This window comes from Osmia lignaria, chromosome 10, assembly GCF_051020975.1.
Source record: "Osmia lignaria lignaria isolate PbOS001 chromosome 10, iyOsmLign1, whole genome shotgun sequence".
Lineage (NCBI taxonomy): Eukaryota > Metazoa > Arthropoda > Insecta > Hymenoptera > Megachilidae > Osmia > Osmia lignaria.
In genome coordinates, this window is record NC_135041.1 from 12,275,629 (window position 1) to 12,292,542 (window position 16,914).

Genomic DNA, 16,914 nt, shown 5'->3' on the forward strand with positions numbered 1-16,914 from the left:
CATCAACACGTATAATAACACGTATTCCGTTCACGTAGAGTAATGGAAATCACTTTGCGAACGAGCATACACGTTCGGCCGCTTTCCATAATATTCAAATCTGTTTTCGATAACAACACACCGCGTTCTTTTTTTTCATACCAACAAACGCGTCGAGCGTAAAATTGAATCAATCAATCACCACTTTCCTCGTTCCATAATGAAATCGCAGCGTACGCGAACGACGAGCCGATATTTTTTTTCTCTCTGCACGCTTTCATAACGTCCGTATTACCAAATCGCGCGAGAAAACGTAATAATAAAGACGCGCATGAAACGTGTCGAAACAATTCCCGTGTCGACGATGATAAAGCAAGAGAATCACGCAATAATAAAGAAGCTGAAGGTAAACAGAAGAGAGGAATAGTAAACCGAATGGTAACCGAGAGTGGTCATTGAACGGAAAGTAAAAGGAAAAGAATGAAAATAAAAATGAAAGAAACAAACCTTGCTTAATGACGATGCCAGAGGGTACTTGGACTATCGGTAGGGCAGCGTTCGAGGGATTAACAGGGATGTTTCCGGGTGTTCCTGGCGGTGGCGATGCGCTGGCACTACCCACGGAACCGGGATCGCTGAATCCTTGGGTGCTGTTCTCCTCCGGTCCGTCGAAGAAGCTCAGATTGAACTCACTACCGGCGTCGAATGACACTTCCGGTGTAAGGGTGTCTGGTGCCGGGGCGCTACCCAGACCCGCGCTCAGCGACTGGTCGATTTTGAAAACGTCCATTGTACGAAGAGGAAATGTTGTCGGCGATGGTGCACCTCGGTACCAACTGCGGTCACCATTCGCGTTGTTGCCTCGTTACCTCTGTTCGATTCCCGTCCTCTCCTTTTCTCATCACTCTCGATACGTCAAGTATCGATTACCCTCTTAATTATCTTCCAAGTGTCCATACGATTCCAAGCGAGAAATTTCGTAGCAAGGACACTTAATAAATCGTTCGATCACGATTCAATTAAAATGTCTAAAAAAAAGACAGTCCTCGTAAACGATCCAGAAATCGCGTCCCACCTCGATAATCACCCCGTGTTCACTTAATCGCGCATCTTCTATCGCGTTCGTTCTGTACTTCGGGACCGAACAGGACAGACTGACGCTCGAGAACCCGATAACGCTTTATGTTTACTTCTCCGGTGTACTTTCGTCAAAGTCGGTCGAACGTCGAAGAAAACAAACTTTTAGTATACGAACGCGTTCGGTGTTCCCTCGCGTGGCTGATTCGTACCGAACACTCGAGACCCGCGTCCCTGGAAACTTTTACGCGCGAACGATCCTTCAGCACATCTTGTTCTTCCTTTTAAATCTATGTTTTAATTTTTTTCACGAACCGATCCAGCGACACGAGTGATCGGTAGGCTCCGCGAAAGCATTCCTTTCGGAACGGTTTAACCGAGGTCACTGGCCCGGTATACTCGACGCCAGATTCTCAATGAAACTGTCCTCAAGCGACTGACAAATAATTTTGGCACGTCTCGCTCGGCCTCTCGGCGGGTTTTATCTGTTAATCTGTCGCCTCTGAAAGCCTTCGAACCGGAGTGACATTAGAGACCTTCGTTGCTCCCGTTCGTAAAGATTCCTCGTTATTCCCAGACACGAGCAACAGCTCGGGGGCAATGGTTTTCGGTAGCCTTGAGCAACCTTATTATTCAATCTGATACGATTACGCGACCGATGGTTTATTACCGGTACCGTAACAACCGACTTTTCAACCGAGTATTCTCCTATGTTTTCTCACCTTATCGGTACGGGGATCGAAAAGAATTCATTCTACCCGACGAAACATCTATCGATCGATTGCGTTCTAACGCGTCCTCGAGCTTGCTCCTCTTTAACGCGGTTACAATCGTGCAACAGGCTACGATAGTGGACGAACTGAAGAGAATACGCGATCGATCGTAGGTCGCGGTTGTTCGAGTCGAAATAAAGTAGAAAAACCGTTGGTTCGATACGAAAGGTTCGAGAATCGAGAACCGCCGGATTAAATGCGAATAATGCGACGATTATCGCGGGGGGATTCGAGGCGAATTGAATTTCTTCTGGATCATTTGTCGCCGCGATTACGAACGGGCAAACAATCCGCACTTCACTGGCACCGTGTCACAATATCCAGACCCTTCTCGTTAACTATCTCGTCTGCGGGCTGCGACAATCCTTGGGATTCTGATCTTCCAAACGGTTCGGCATCGCTCGAGAAGACGCGCGATATCGTCTTCGTGCAACAGCACCTTATCATCGGCATCGTTAAATTTTCCTTCTGCTTTCTTCTTCTTTTTCTTCTTCTTCTTCGTTCGAGTTTCCGTTTGAAAATGAAAAAGAGAGAAAAAAAAAAGAGGAAACTTTGCGAGAATTCAACCCATTATTTGTTCGTTCGAGATATCAAGATCCAGTCGTTTCTTCGTTTATTCCTTTTTCTCTGTTCGCGTTTACGTTCGCGATTTTTCTTTCCTCCTTCCTTCTCGCCCCCTTATCTTTCTCTCGTATTTTTATCTGTCTCGCTCCACGAGGGAACGCACTACGGGGAATACTTTTTTCGGGTTACGCAAGCGCGGCCTTTTCCGCCGATTTTCAGTGGATCTGACGTCCCCTGGCTTTTCACGTGATCCATCGCTGAAAGACAAATCAAAACGAAAGGAAAATCAGAAACTAAAGGCAAACCACGGCTTCGAACGCGGTCAACAAAAGGCATTATATCTCTTTCTCTCTCTCTCTATCTCTCTCTCATTCACTCCCTTTCGTTCTGATAACGCAAACGAAACCAAAAGTCCGAGCATGCACGGATCGATCGTTCTACCTGTTGGTTGCCGGCGAACGCGACTTCCGTGAGCGAGTTAAAACTCAACGAGAATCGAACGAGATCCGGCCAGGGTGTGTTTCTCAAGTCGGCACGGATCGGAGCAGAAGAAACTCGTTGTATTCGAAAATGCTTCTCGATCGATCCGTCAAACGTGTTCGACCGGCGATCGCCGAATATTAACAAGTTTTTATTTTTCACCGTTGTTTTCCGCGCGACCAGAGAAAGGGTAACGACGTAAGACGAGATCGGCGAACTGGAAAGAGAGGAAAAGATCGCGAAAGGAAAAAGACAGCTAGCCAGAGAGGAACACGAGGAGGAGAGTGAGAAAAAGCGAATGTCATTGCCGTAATCTTCGGACGTTGACTTCCTCCTGGCTCGTCCCTCCTTCCTCTTGGTCACAAACCCTCCCTCCCCTCTACTCTCCGCAACTCTTCTTCTTCTCCTCCTCCCCCTACCGCTCTTCTCCTTCTCTTTGTCCTCTTCTTCTCACCTGTGTGTTCTTCTTCACGATTCTCTACCTGTGTTTCGCTTCTTCTTTTCCCCGCCACTTTCCTACCTCTATCTCTCTTTCTCTCTCTCTCTCTCTCTCTCTCTCTCTCTCTCTCTGTCCTCTCCTCCTCTTTCTCGGTTTGCAACAGGCTCGTTACACCGCACGCGAACCCTCAAATATTTTCGTTACGATTCCCGCCGATTCAAATTTTCATAAAATACTCAATTATGTTATATGCTCGAAGAGTTTAGTCGACGCAATAGACTACGGAGTGCTACGTCATCAATTCGAAACTAGTATCGACTGGCGGGCCGGGAATAGAATCCATTAAAAATTTTTAGGACAGACCGGTTAAGTGTTAACGAGCAGATTCGCAAGAAAGCAAATTGAAAGTATTTTTATTGCTTCGGTGAAACTCGACGAGATTTAGCCGTCGGTTCTGAATTATTTAAAGTTTCAAATTCGGAGCTTGCTGTTGCAAGGGGATTCTAATTACTTAGCACCGAATAATAGATATACCTAATTGTATTAAACATTTTACAGAATCGCAGTGTACACCCAGAAGCATACTGTTAACTTATGATTTGAAATTTAACTCTTTACATTATTAATCCTCATTTTTAAATGGTGTTCTCAAATATAATTTATGTTAATAGAAATCGATGAAAAATCGAGCTCGATCGAGGTGTCCGATCGAAACAGAGCCGAGCAGGCATAAAAGTCTGTTTCGTGCGGACAGCATAACGCGGCATTACGAGTACTTTACGCCTCACCGAGTAACAGTCGTACTTCAACAATCGGCTTTTTCATGCGGATTCACCGGCTGGTAAACGGGCGAATCACGCGAACACGAGCACAAACTATGATTCAAAAGTCGACGCCGCAGGATATACGTTACCCGCGGTTTAATCCGACGGGGATGATTTATAAATCCTGTGAATCACGATTTGATAGAAAGCAGAAAACAAAAAAAAAACGATAATCGGGAATTAACGCGATGAACCCGTTGTCCGACAAATCGAGTAAGGAGTGCTCGAAAGAAAAGGCTGGCCCGAATGGCGGTTTCGCGGCCTCGCAGACGGTCATTTGTCTCCTGCAACGCTTGCCTCGGTTCCGCGTTCCATCCGCGTCACAAGTCAGTGCGTTCACCTTGCCTCGAGTTATCGAAATCCCAGCCAAACCAATTCGATTCCCCCCCCTCGATCTTTGTATTTTCTTGAAATCTCCAGTCGTGCCACGTGCTTCGAACCGATTCGAAAAATCGAACGTCTACTTTTCTATTTCTTCGTTTATACGGAGATAGATGTTGGACGATTGAAATAGCCGGTTCGTTGGTCGCGATCGCGCAACAGAATTTGAATGTGACGTAATCCGACCAAGGTGGGCCTTAAGCAGTCAGGTTTCCTGGATCTTTCTGGCCGACTCGTAAGGCCGTTGCGCAAGAAGCGGTATATCGATTAAAAGTTAGCTCGTAAGGGAAGCGTTTACGTAGAAATCAGAGTAAGAGAAACGAGCCGTACGATCACGTAATACCGGACGAGGTGTTGGTAATTCTTCTTCAAGGTTTATCGGTATTACCGACGTTTTCCACGTACGTTCCGTATTCGGTAATTAACCAGAGGGATCGCGCCGCATCGAATCGTACAACGAGACAACCGGGACCGCAACACAATGAACTTTTGCAACTTCCTCGGCAATTACGCGTACGCGTCGCACGCGAGTTACGCGAGATAAAAGGTAACAGGCGCGAGTTTTCGACGAGTTTTACCTGCACGAGACGTCGGTGAAAAGACGCCGGCATCCGAGCACGACTTCCAATCGCACACTTTCGTAGCACGTTAAACGGCGAGGTTAAGCCTCGTCCTTCCAGGATAACAGGACGATAGCACCGCGCGAGGAGAACGACGAGGCCAGAAATCGCGGAGCGTGACTGGTTCCGCTTAAAGGCTCGTTCACACCTCGTACTCGACCGTTTCACCGTCGACCACAAACCGATATTCTTCCCTTGATCCTCGAGAGTTCGTGGAAACTCCTAGTAACAACAAACAGTCGCCTTTTTCCCCACTGACTAACGAGCGATCGAGAAAACCGCGTCTTCGCGAATGAACAACGAAGACGATCACCGCGATTCCAACGTTCCTCCACTTCGATCAGCTCGCTTCGACAACACTGAATGTCACTCGATCTTCGTAACGATCTCTTTCACTGCGATCATCGTCCGATAAAAACAACGATAACGATGCCGACGAGAAGGTGGATGAAAAGAAGCAAGAATCGCCGTGTCGATTGCTTCGCTCTCGACCGACCTGTTGCGTCGTAACCGATGTACCGGGCAGATCGATGATCGGCAAGTATCTTCCAGTCACCGAGTAAACGGGCTAACAACATCGACGGCAACGTGGTACCGCACGTGAACAATCGAAATGTAACGATATCGTTGAGAAACGGGGATGGACACGCGCGATCGACGAAAGGAAATGATTAAAAAAAAAAAAAAAAGTAGGAAGAAGGGGGTTGGAACCGGGCAAATAGCCGCGAGCTGCCCTGTTACGATCACGTGCGTTTGTCACGAGTCTCGCGGTGGTGTATACGGAGCCGACTCGCTCGCTCTCGCGCGAGTGCCGAGAGCGAGTTCTCTCTGTGTGTTTCCCCGTGCTCTGTCTTCGTCACCGCGAACCGGCTCTCTCTTTTTCTCCCTCGCACCCTGCCACTCTAACTCGCTCGCTCTAAACGCCTTCGCGCTCCTCTATTTTTCTTTCCACTCTCTTCCTCCACTCTCTCTCTCTCTCTCTCTCTTTCTCTAACGCTCGTACTCGACAGCACGAGAGAGTCTTACCTGTGAGGTAAGTAAAACCGGCGTTCCGTCGTACGTGTTACGGCATTGCGCGACTCGGCCGACTCGTAGCCCCACGTTCTGCCATTACTCGGGGTTCCGCGGCTTGCCGCGCAGCGCAGGGGGTAAAGGGGGTAAAGAGACAGAGAAGGGAGGGCGAGTAAAAGGGTGAAGGAGGAGGAGGAGGAGGAGGAGGAGGAGGAGGAGGAGGTGGTGGAGGTGGTGGTACCAAAGTGAAAGAAGAGGTGGTAACGATGGTAATGTAGCAATAAGGGGTGAGGAGAAGAGGGAGGTATTGGTAGAGCAGGAAAGAGAAGGGAGAATTAAGCGACTGGGTCGGAGGTGAGTCGTGGAAATAGTAGGGGCTGTGGTATCGAGGGGGGATCGAGGGGGATGAGGTGTAACGGTAGGGAGGGAGAGGAGAGGTAAAGTTGGAGGTGAGTCGTGTCGTTTGAATGGCGCGGTGGGGGTAGCGTGGACCAAGCCACTCTGGTAGGAGAACGAACCAATGGACTCTTGGTGGGGGATACGAGTGGACCAACTGGGTTCGCCAGCAACCCGCGGTTCATTGACCGAGAAGTGCCGGGAGAGCCGAACGGTCGGCCGTATTCGACCCGCTGCTAAAACAGAATTTGTACCGGCACTTTATGCGTCTCATCTACGCGACTCGCGAGAAACCGACTGAGATGGACGAACGGGACGGTAAACAGGCGGATGGACGACGGGTAGGGCGAAGAGGAGACCAAGAGAGAGATACAGGAAAGATTTTGCGATGCAGAGAGGAAGAGTCGAACCGCGAGGAAGTCGTGGCAAGAGACGGAGGGAGATTCTTGATTGGACCCAGAGAGGATGGAGAACGCCGGCTGCGGGAAACACAGGGTTGCAAGAATTTCGACGGACTCGGATGGGAAGAAGGGTGAAGCTGGATACGCTGACGAATTCTGACGATTCAATTAGCCGGAGTACGAACTTGCCGAGAACCGCGCTACCGTTTCCTGGTATCCCGATTCAATTTTAATCGTCGCGCAAACAACGTATGCCAAGGCACGCGGTCTACTCGTTAACCGCGCCAACGCTACCGTCGATCCAACGTAATTACTAACTTGGCATCGCGATCAAACGAGCGTCAACGTTCCTTAACTTACTTTCATTTGATTATTAATACGTTTGCCAGCGGTTTCTTTCCTCGAGGCGCGGCCCGCCACGACCACGCGTTCCAAGGAACAACAGCTAGAATAGATAGAAGCGTGAAATAATAGATCGAAGACAGCAGCGCACCCTCGACACTACGAACTCTATTATCATCGGTCAAATCGTAAAAGCACAGAGGAGAGATACGTTTACTCGCGATAGACGTACAGGCTAACATGCTCTTGTCGCCGGTTCTGTATCCGTTCGGTACAGATTGGACGTGGAAACCGATCGATCGACGATAGACCATTAGATCGATGTTATCGTGGCTGGTCAACATGGAAAGGCTGGACGTATCGTAACCGGCGATCGAGTTAGCCAGATCGGTTCAATGACTTATCTCATTCGGGCTACGCAACGATTCCCCGATGTTTCCTGATCGAAGCCACGAACGGCCACGATCGAAGAAGATGGCCGCTCGAGGAACGAAACGGAACGACGAAGGAACAACATTTACGAGAAAGGGATGAAGTGGCCGTGTAAGTAAGTCCTGTCGACTGCCGGTGACCACACGGCTGCACACACTTGTCGGGAAAGGAGATGCGCAACTCGGTGTAATGAACCTGGGAAACCGGTTGCATCCGCGTCTGTATATATACAGATCGGTTCGCTCTCTACTTACGTTGCATTACGCCGCCTGCTACTACCCGCGATCGAGCTATCGCACTGCCACGGATCCTCCATCATCGACGGAGTCGAAAAGGATTCCCGTTGATAAACCATCGAGTCATTGGTATCTCGAAAGAACGAAATGGTTGGAAATTAAATTGCGATCAGGTATCTGAGAATATGATAGCCGGAAATACAATAGCTGTTTGTTCCCGTTGGATTTTCAAGAATTATTGTTATTTTTGGGAACAAAAACAGTTCCCGCCCAGGAAACACAACGCGCTTCGAATTTCAACAGTGTTTTCATCCCGCCGCGGATGCATCCATGCAACATTTATGCACCGAATACGGTTCCTGCATTTTCGAGGGAACCATTGAAAATGCAGTAATGCAACGGCGCATCCGACTCGTTCGCTAAATCTAGTTTATTCATATTCAATTACTCCAGCTACCTGCGTTCGCACGCTGAAAGTAAATTCGCCACAAATCCCTGGCAACGAGCAACGAGAAAATAACTATCGTCGAACGATCGCGAAAACGCGAACGGAACTCGTTCAACAGGCTTTCCACGATAAACTCATGGAAGATCCGAGTAAACGAATAAGATTAAACCGATCCTCTGAATGCTTCATCGACGATCGTTCATAACGTTCCATTACTACTCTTTCATCTAAAATTAACCCCTTACAATATCGATCTATAGAAGCTTCGAAATAATTTGATAAATCAAAGATATGAAAATTTGCGCCCCGGTACATTGTACCAATCTCGGGTCAAAAGGGTTAAAAGTCGTTCTTTTTTTCTCTGGGTCCATTCTATCCCGTCGCGTGGCAAGAAATTCCTTGAATGAACCATGTTTCATTGTCAAGAAAAAAGAAGGCCGGGAATACTCGAGCTGACGTTGAAGGTAGTCTTAGGGGAGGAAAAAATGCTGGGATTCAATTACCGCGGGGTGAAACGGTGCAAGCGGAACTTCCGGTCGCCGGGATCTTCCGGCTTGGCGTAAATCGTTCCGGCATAAAAGGAAGGGTAAAGAAAGAGGGAGGTGGGGGTTGAAAAGTGAGGGGAAAGGTGAGCGACGAGGGGTAGAGTCGGAAGGGAAAGGAGCCAGAGGGGTTGAGAGGTTTAGCGCGAGAAGTAGCAGAGCTAGGATAGCAAAAGGGGCAAGGTAAGAGAGGGATGGGGGAGGTTGAAGAAAACACATAATAGGGTGGGGCGCTTTGCTGCCGCTTTTGAATCGATCCAACGCCGGCTACAGCTGAAGTCTCATCCCCCTGATTCGGTCAGCGGTTCTCAATCTCCATCTCCTTTTCTACCCCATTCCACCCTCTTTCGTTTCTCACAAGGAAACACCTACATTTTTATCTTCATTACTATTCGCAATTAACACATTACTCGCATTCGAACTATAAAGCCTATAAACAGAAATTAAGACCCGTGCGTCGCCGACCTTCCGGACGAATCTTTTGGTATCTATAGGGAAGCATAATGCGAGGAACGAGTCGACTGAAGCAAACATTTCTAAGTACCGCATGAAATTATCTAATTCAACGACAACCCTGATTAATAACAGGGTTAATGGCATAGATCGAATTAATGAAAATGAAAAATTTAATCCTAATTCGTATCGAACATATACACATCTGGCAAACATGAATGAACGAGCATCGAAGATACTCGTTAGCTTCGAATACACGTCTGGTTATTGATTCGGCATTGTCCAATCGCTGAGGACAAGCCAAACGATAAATCAAAATCGCGCTTTACAACGTGCGCTCGTTATTAGCCGCGGGTAGTCGACAAGCAGAGAATCGCGTTTTGTCCAACATTCGTCGATTAACTCGCGAATGATTGACTAATTCCCTGTTGCCTCTATACGAACGGCTTCGATAATCAGCGATACCGATAAACAGTAAAATAGAGATTGAGCTAAAACGAAAACTAACGCGTATCGATTAATTTGTAATAGAAAATATATCTATCTTTATACAAAGCAGCCTTGCAGGAGGCAACCTTGAGATGAATATTTACCGACGAACATGCTTTTTCCTTCTTCGAATACGTTGTAAGAATAATTACAATAAGTTAAGCTAGAAGAGGCGGTAAGTCTCGCGAGGGCGAGCTTCCAGCGAAATAATCGCCAGCTTAAATTGGACTAGGGAGCCCAGGCTGGAATCATTTATAATAAAGACTCACCGTTGTTGTTGCGCAGGATGGAACCAGGACTCGTTGCCTCGAGAGGGCTGCTGGGTTCTTCCGTGCTCGGCTCCCTCTTCACGCTGAAATGGAAACATCTATTATGTATTCAATCGAAGGTGAAGGGGGCGAAATCAGCCGAAAGTAGTCCAAGATCGACACGAAAAAGAGAGAGAGTGAGAGAGAGAGAGACTTCTCGAGCCAGGGTCGTTCGGTCCTCCGAATCGTTTTGTTCGCCGGATCCCTCCTTATCGTGTGCACCTCTGTTTGCGCGTAGCACAGGTCCTTTGACTACGGCCCTGACTCGATCCGTACAATCAGGGCTGACCCAGTTTTCAGTTCAATTTGCGCGGCTAACGCGCATTCGCCTTAAACCGGCCGAAAATGAAAATGAACAGCCGGAAAAACAGATCGTAGACGATCGTTACGACTTTTAATTGCACGATCCGTATAATAGCCTCGATGCTGAAGGATCTCCTCTGTGACTTTAGAGATTGAAAGAGATACCGAACTATGATGACGATCAAATTTCAATCTATTAAAACCTTCCAAATATAACATTCTAAAATTCTTTCCCGTCAGACTTAAATCTCAATCGTCTGAAGAAAATGTCCCATCGTTTTGCGGTATTAAAGGGAACCAGAAACTCGCGCGTTAACAAGTTCGAGACACTGTTTTTTCACTGACCCAGAAAAGCCGACGACAGATCGTATTAAAAGTTTGTCACGGTCTCGTGATTTTCTCGTCGGAGACAATGGTACTGAAAGGACGTGATAAGAAATTATATGTCCAATTCTAATACGGTCAGCTGTCGCGTTCTGAAAAAGTCGCCCACGCGCTCGTCGCAAATCGACGGATCGGAAAATTCTTCTCGTAAATATTTTCCCATTGTCTTTAGGGCTCGTTCGACGGTAGACAGCGGAGAGTCCATCGATAACCGATGGATACCTAAGAAGATGGTGCAAGAATCGAGATCTTTCGTGTCTGAAAAGGAATCCGGTTCCTCTATGAATAGATATCCTATTTCGGAATCCGGGATACGTATAATCGTACAGCAACCAATATCGCGACTACTTTCGATCGAAAAGTTGACAGAAAGTCATTCAAAACGCACTATTTGCGGTGCCGTCGATAGTTATTCAATTCGCGGGAATAGAACGAAATGGGTCATCTGAAAATATCCTTGCCTAAAATTGTTTAATCAGAGCTACGGTTGAAATTCTACAAAGGTCCAACCTTTATATTGTATTATAAAGAATTCTCTTAGTAGACGCGTAAAGGAAAAAGATGTTAATAACATCGTAAACACACTTGCCGGTTCACGCCGCGGGAGTGAAGTTTCATTTTGAAATAAGGATCGTGTGATGAGCGGGCGGAGATGGCACGGAAAGATATGGAAATGGATTTTCGTATAGCGGAAAAAATGAAAAAAGAAAGCTAGAAGTAGGTTAATGAATCAAAGAAGGCATCGCTGAAATGAATATCGTCACAGAAGGAAATTTCTACAGATAACAAATATGTACAGATGTTCGTGTCACCTGTACAGTAATTTTTATAAATCAAAGATGATGCTGAATACCGATGTCAATAACAAATGAGCTGTTAAAAATAGAAAATTTATGCAAATTAAGAACACGAAACACTAAAATGTTTTGCTTTATCCTTCGCGTTATATCGCCGCATATACATGCGCATATTATTGCTGTTTACATGGAAAACAGAATAATAATAGGTAATGAACACCCTGTACATGCATATTACGTATAAAAAAATAATGGATGGAACTGGCATGCACATTGATCCAGACTTAGGGAAACATTAACACATTCGGAACAACATATTGATTTCTATTTCGCTAACTATGCTGTAAAATGAAGGGAGTGCGTAACTTTTATTCCGAAACTCGCTTACACGATCTCTCTTTCGTGCTATACATAATGCATTCAATTAAATTTCTTTATTCACGCACTGTAAATCACGAAGCAGGTTTAACACCAGCTAAGATTTTCCAGACATTTACATGCGAAAACAATGACAACAAACGACGGAACATTAATTAACTTTTCAATAAAAGAAACTCGAGGTAAGGAATGAATAAAAAATGTTATTACTTTTATAGAAATTCAAACACGAAGGATGTTCGAATTATTTGGTCATTCGCGACGTTTGATCACTTGTATTTTTAAACTGCTTGAATAAAAAATAAAGCTGAACATTAGAGACCAGACGTGATGCTCTTAAAGTTTGAATTATTAAATGATACCTCTACAATCGTATGGAGTTTTAAAAATACAGGCACCACAGAGAACCTCTTCGTCATTTATCATAAGAGGGTGCTTTCAGAAATCATTTACCTACACAAAAATACTGAATCCAATGACATCCGCATATAACGTAAGAAACTGAATCATGGTCTGTTTGTACGCATAAGAATACTCTCCTTTCGAGACAACAGAGTGGACAAAAACACGCTGTGTGTCAAAGAAAACAATAAACCTGTAAAGTCCTTTGTGTATTCAATGAAAATAGTGTGAAGAAATTATTCACATTGCACCTATTGTAATGTTTATTGAATCAAATTTTTTGGATCCTTACCTGATGAAAGTCGAATCTGCCGCAGGACTGGAGGGTCTTGGCGAGGAACTTGCGTTGGATGCGGTATTGGTCTCCTCCACGTCCATCATCATTCATACCGACGATGACGGATCAATGCGAACGTCGAAAATAACGGATAATTTTAACTACGAGAAGTATGAGAATGAATTGAAAAGGGATGACCGTATGGAGGATGATTGATTTGTCAGGTCCGCCGGCCTCTTGACGTCCGATCCCGCGGGGACAGAAACCATAAAGTCGGGGAGCTTGACAAGGGGTTGGGGGTTGGTTTCATGCGCCCGTCCACGAGCGCGGACTTACGGAAAACAACTGACAACCGATGTTACCCCCACCGTAGGTAACCACTGCTCGGCGCCTGTACACCTGCGCCGCTTAACCTGCCGCGCAGGAGCATTGCCACTGCGCAGGCGTTCCATCGTTAAAATTACTGAAAACAAAAAAAACATGGAAATTCATAATACATATGTATTGTTTAAAAATCTATTTAACATTAAAATATCGAATAACATTTTCTAGGAGATCTTAGGAATATTGCTAAGGTTATTGTTAGTTAAAGCTAAATTAAAAGTTATATCTTTCTTACAGCCTTATGATACATTGGTTTTTCATTATTCCTTCTCCAAACTTTATCAGTACTTTAAATGTTATTTAGTGCATCATAAAAATTACATTTTTAAGTCAGTAATGTATCTTGACCTTCTTGTTTTGAATAGATACATTTCCTTTCTATTCAATTAATGTTACACTCAATTTAGATATAATTTAATCTTTAAACATGCAATAAATATCATTTAATATTGATAAGTTATTTATTGTATTAATGACGTACCCTATGAAATGTTCACTTCCTAAATGCAGATCTTTTATGAATATTAATAATAAATGTTTCATTATGCGTTCTTTCATGTTACTTCCTACAATAGCAGTGACTACTGACGTCAAAGACTGGACACGCCTTTGATTGCGAGAGATCATGATTTTGGGGTCCCAGACACCCCCAGGCACAATTAGGTCTGCATGTATAACACAGTCGGTATGACAATCGTGCCTGTTTTACCAGGCCCTCTTTTACCGCACCTCGCATAGACTATGAAAAAGACACAATTTTGAGTCCCTTTGACTTTTTTATAAATTAATTAAAACTAGTACATAACCGAAACATTATTGAAATAATTGTGAGACAAACTTGTATTCACTTCATGCACTTTGGTAAATAAATCATTTTAAAAAAGCAACTGAGTTATTTATTTAATTTACCCAATTTCCGACGTGATTTCTTTCCTCAATTATTTGCTTAATTGACTTAAATTCTCCTCTTATTTTATTTATTCAATGTACGTAACTTCTTTTCACAGTACACATGAAAATCAAACTTATAACACAGTAATTACTTTTCAATATGAGAAATTTGATTTGGGGGTATTGCAATCTGGTAAGTTGGACAAGTGGCAGTAGTGACGCCAGTGGCGCTGTTGTAGAATATTAAATTCAAAAGAACAACGGTTGATCGTGTCTCGACGAGTAAAGTTTGTTCCAACTAATATATATGCGTCTAGTCGTCGAAAGTATTGAAGAGTATTTAACAGAAGTTGTAAGTTGGTTCATTAAGCTTCGTAATTTAACGTTAAAATAATGTCGGATATATCGAAATGGGAATCAATAGTGCAGGAAACTATTGTAAAACTTCGAAGTGCATTCTCCCATTTAAACAAAATATGGGAAGACATAGGATTCAACGAAGAAACCTGTACTGTATATTGCGAACAAGCATCCAATCACATAAAGACTCTATTAAATGAAATGGTTTCCGAATCAGAGTCAAAGAAAGATATAATCTTAAACAACGTTAAAGAACTAATGGAACAAATTGCTGTATTATCAAAAGAATTAGGAACGGATGTAGCGATTAATGGATATGAGGAATTACCATTAAAAGAAATAGAGCAAGTACTTATCACAGATCTACATAAATTACAATACTGCAAGGAACAGCGTATGGTACGTTTAAAAGAATTACTTGCAAAAGAAAGACTTCTTTGTAAATCATTGGGCACTCAACCGATTAATATAGAAGAGAAATTACCTTCTGAGGAAGAAGTTAACAGTTTTAAACTTTACCTTGAAAAACAAGAAGCTGAGAAAAATCGTTTAGAAGCTATGTTTAAGGAAATGCGTAGAGCAGTTGTTATAATGATGGATGATTTAGGTATATCACCATCTACAAATTTTGAACATTTAGTATATAAGGATAGTGAGAATTTTGTATTTAATAGTAGTAACATGAGCAAATTGAGAGAACTTAGAGATGAACTTAAACATCAAGTAGATCAAGCAAAGGAACATGTAGAAGATATTAAACACGAATTAATTGCATTATGGAAATATCTTGATGAACCTCAAGATATTTGCCAATCATTTCTTAATAGCTATGTAGGATATAGTGTTGCAACCATAAATGCATTGGCATCAGAATTAGAACGATGTAAAGAAAAAAGAAGACAAAACATTGCCAAATATGTAGCACAAGTAAGATCTGAATTGGCTAGGCTATGGGACTTATGTAAATTTAGCGAACAACAAAGAAAACAATTTATACATTATAATTCTGATACATATACAGAAGATTTATTAACTTTACACGAACTTGAAGTAAAACGAGTTCAAGAGTTTTATGAAGCCAATAAGTCTATATTTGAACTTTTAAAAGAACGTGATAACTTATGGATAAAAATGAAGGAATTGTTGCAACGCGCGAATAATCCCGATCGATTTTATAATCGTGGAGGTCAATTGTTAATGGAAGAAAAAGAACGTAAAACAATCCAGAAAAAATTGCCAAAAATAGAAGAGCAACTTCAAAGTTTAATAAAAGAATATGAAAGTCAGCATGGTGAAGTATTTACCATAAATGGGGTGTCTATAGAAGAATTGTTACAAGAATCATGGGAACATCTAAATGAAGAAAAAGAAACAATAAAGCAAGCAAGAAAAGAAGCAAAAGACAAATCAGTGAAAAAAGTAACATTAAGTGCCTCTAAAAAGGCTGCTTCAAGTTCAACAAAGAAAACTCCAACTGTATTAAGTACGCGACATCATACGCCGCTTAGTTCATCAAAGAGAAAACTATTATTTACTGCTTCTCCAAATGCCACAGCAAAACGTAGAAATGTATCCATAGTAGGTAGTGGATCTAAACTTCGAAAAAGTGGAAGAATTGTCAAGAATACACGATGCTCCGGAAATAAAAATTCTGAGAAGGAAAACTCAATATCCCAAAGTTCATTAGATACAACTTATAGTCAGTTTAAAGAACACTTGAAAGATAAACAGGAATTACGTAGCTCTTTATTATCAGAAAAAGTATTATTCAATGCAAATAAATCTAAAATGAGGACCCCAGTAAGAACACCTGTTAAACCATCAAGAAAAAATTTGTTAACTCCAACAGGTGTGGCAACAGGAACACCTTCAAAGTTCCCACAATCACAATTGCATAGATCACCTCGAAGTCCCAGAACTGCACAATCATCAACAAGGCTTGCAGTTACAACACCCTTACCCATAATATTTTAAAGCCCATGTAAATCTATAAACAAGTATTTTTTACTTTCATAATTTTGTTAGTACAAACTTTATTACCTTATTTATAGTTAAACAATATTTTAAATAATATCAATTTTAATTACTACTTGATCAAAATAATTGTATATTACATAGTTGTACTAGCAAGCAGTAATGCATTTTATGTCGTTTCTTTCTTCTGTATATTATTAGTTTATTAATGTCTTTCATATTTTTATTTCAACTTGCTATATATCCATATGTATTTAGTATAACACAACTAACTATTGAATTGTAATTGTATACATAAGTTAGTGTATCAATGAAAACAAGATGTAAATAAAATACTCATTTCATTAACACTCTAATGTATGTGTATGTTTATTAAAAAAAGTAGTATATCCTCAAATTATTAATATTGGCAGTAGTTATACAGGGATCTCGCTGTATCGAAGTACTTAGACATGTGCATGGCTACCATGTATGTATACTTGATGTCACGAGAGTCCATAACTAAGTGCGCAGGTTGGAAGATGGTGGGAGAACGCAGCGATGGTGGGGGAAAGCGATCCGCCAATCGC

At 43.0% G+C, this 16,914-nt stretch overlaps 2 protein-coding genes across 8 annotated transcripts in view; one reads left to right on the forward strand and one right to left on the reverse strand.

The window, feature by feature from the left end:
- The window catches only part of Eip78C (Ecdysone-induced protein 78C), a 64,663-nt gene extending 50,394 nt beyond the window's left edge, over nt 1-14,269 (reverse strand). The window contains exons 1-4 of one of the 7 annotated variants that reach the window (XM_034340338.2): nt 14,030-14,269; nt 13,602-13,859; nt 12,752-13,199; nt 10,157-10,239 (exon numbers count right to left, since the gene is read on the reverse strand). In XM_034340338.2, the coding sequence (XP_034196229.1) occupies nt 10,157-10,239; nt 12,752-12,843 (175 nt within the window). In that variant the 5' untranslated portion in view covers nt 12,844-13,199; nt 13,602-13,859; nt 14,030-14,269. Of the gene's footprint in view, nt 1-486; nt 2,651-2,834; nt 5,076-5,095; nt 6,127-6,163; nt 6,308-10,156; nt 10,240-12,751; nt 13,200-13,601; nt 13,860-14,029 lie in introns of those variants that run through there. The other 6 variants (XM_034340336.2, XM_034340335.2, XR_004583268.2 and 3 more) reach the window with 6 other exon arrangements.
- LOC117611896 (protein regulator of cytokinesis 1-like) lies at nt 14,269-16,585 on the forward strand. The gene has a single exon (XM_034340329.2). The coding sequence runs from the start codon at nt 14,405-14,407 to the stop codon at nt 16,343-16,345; it is 1,941 nt and encodes a 646-aa protein (XP_034196220.1). The 5' UTR covers nt 14,269-14,404; the 3' UTR covers nt 16,346-16,585.
- Nucleotides 16,586-16,914: the final 329 nt, after the last annotated feature.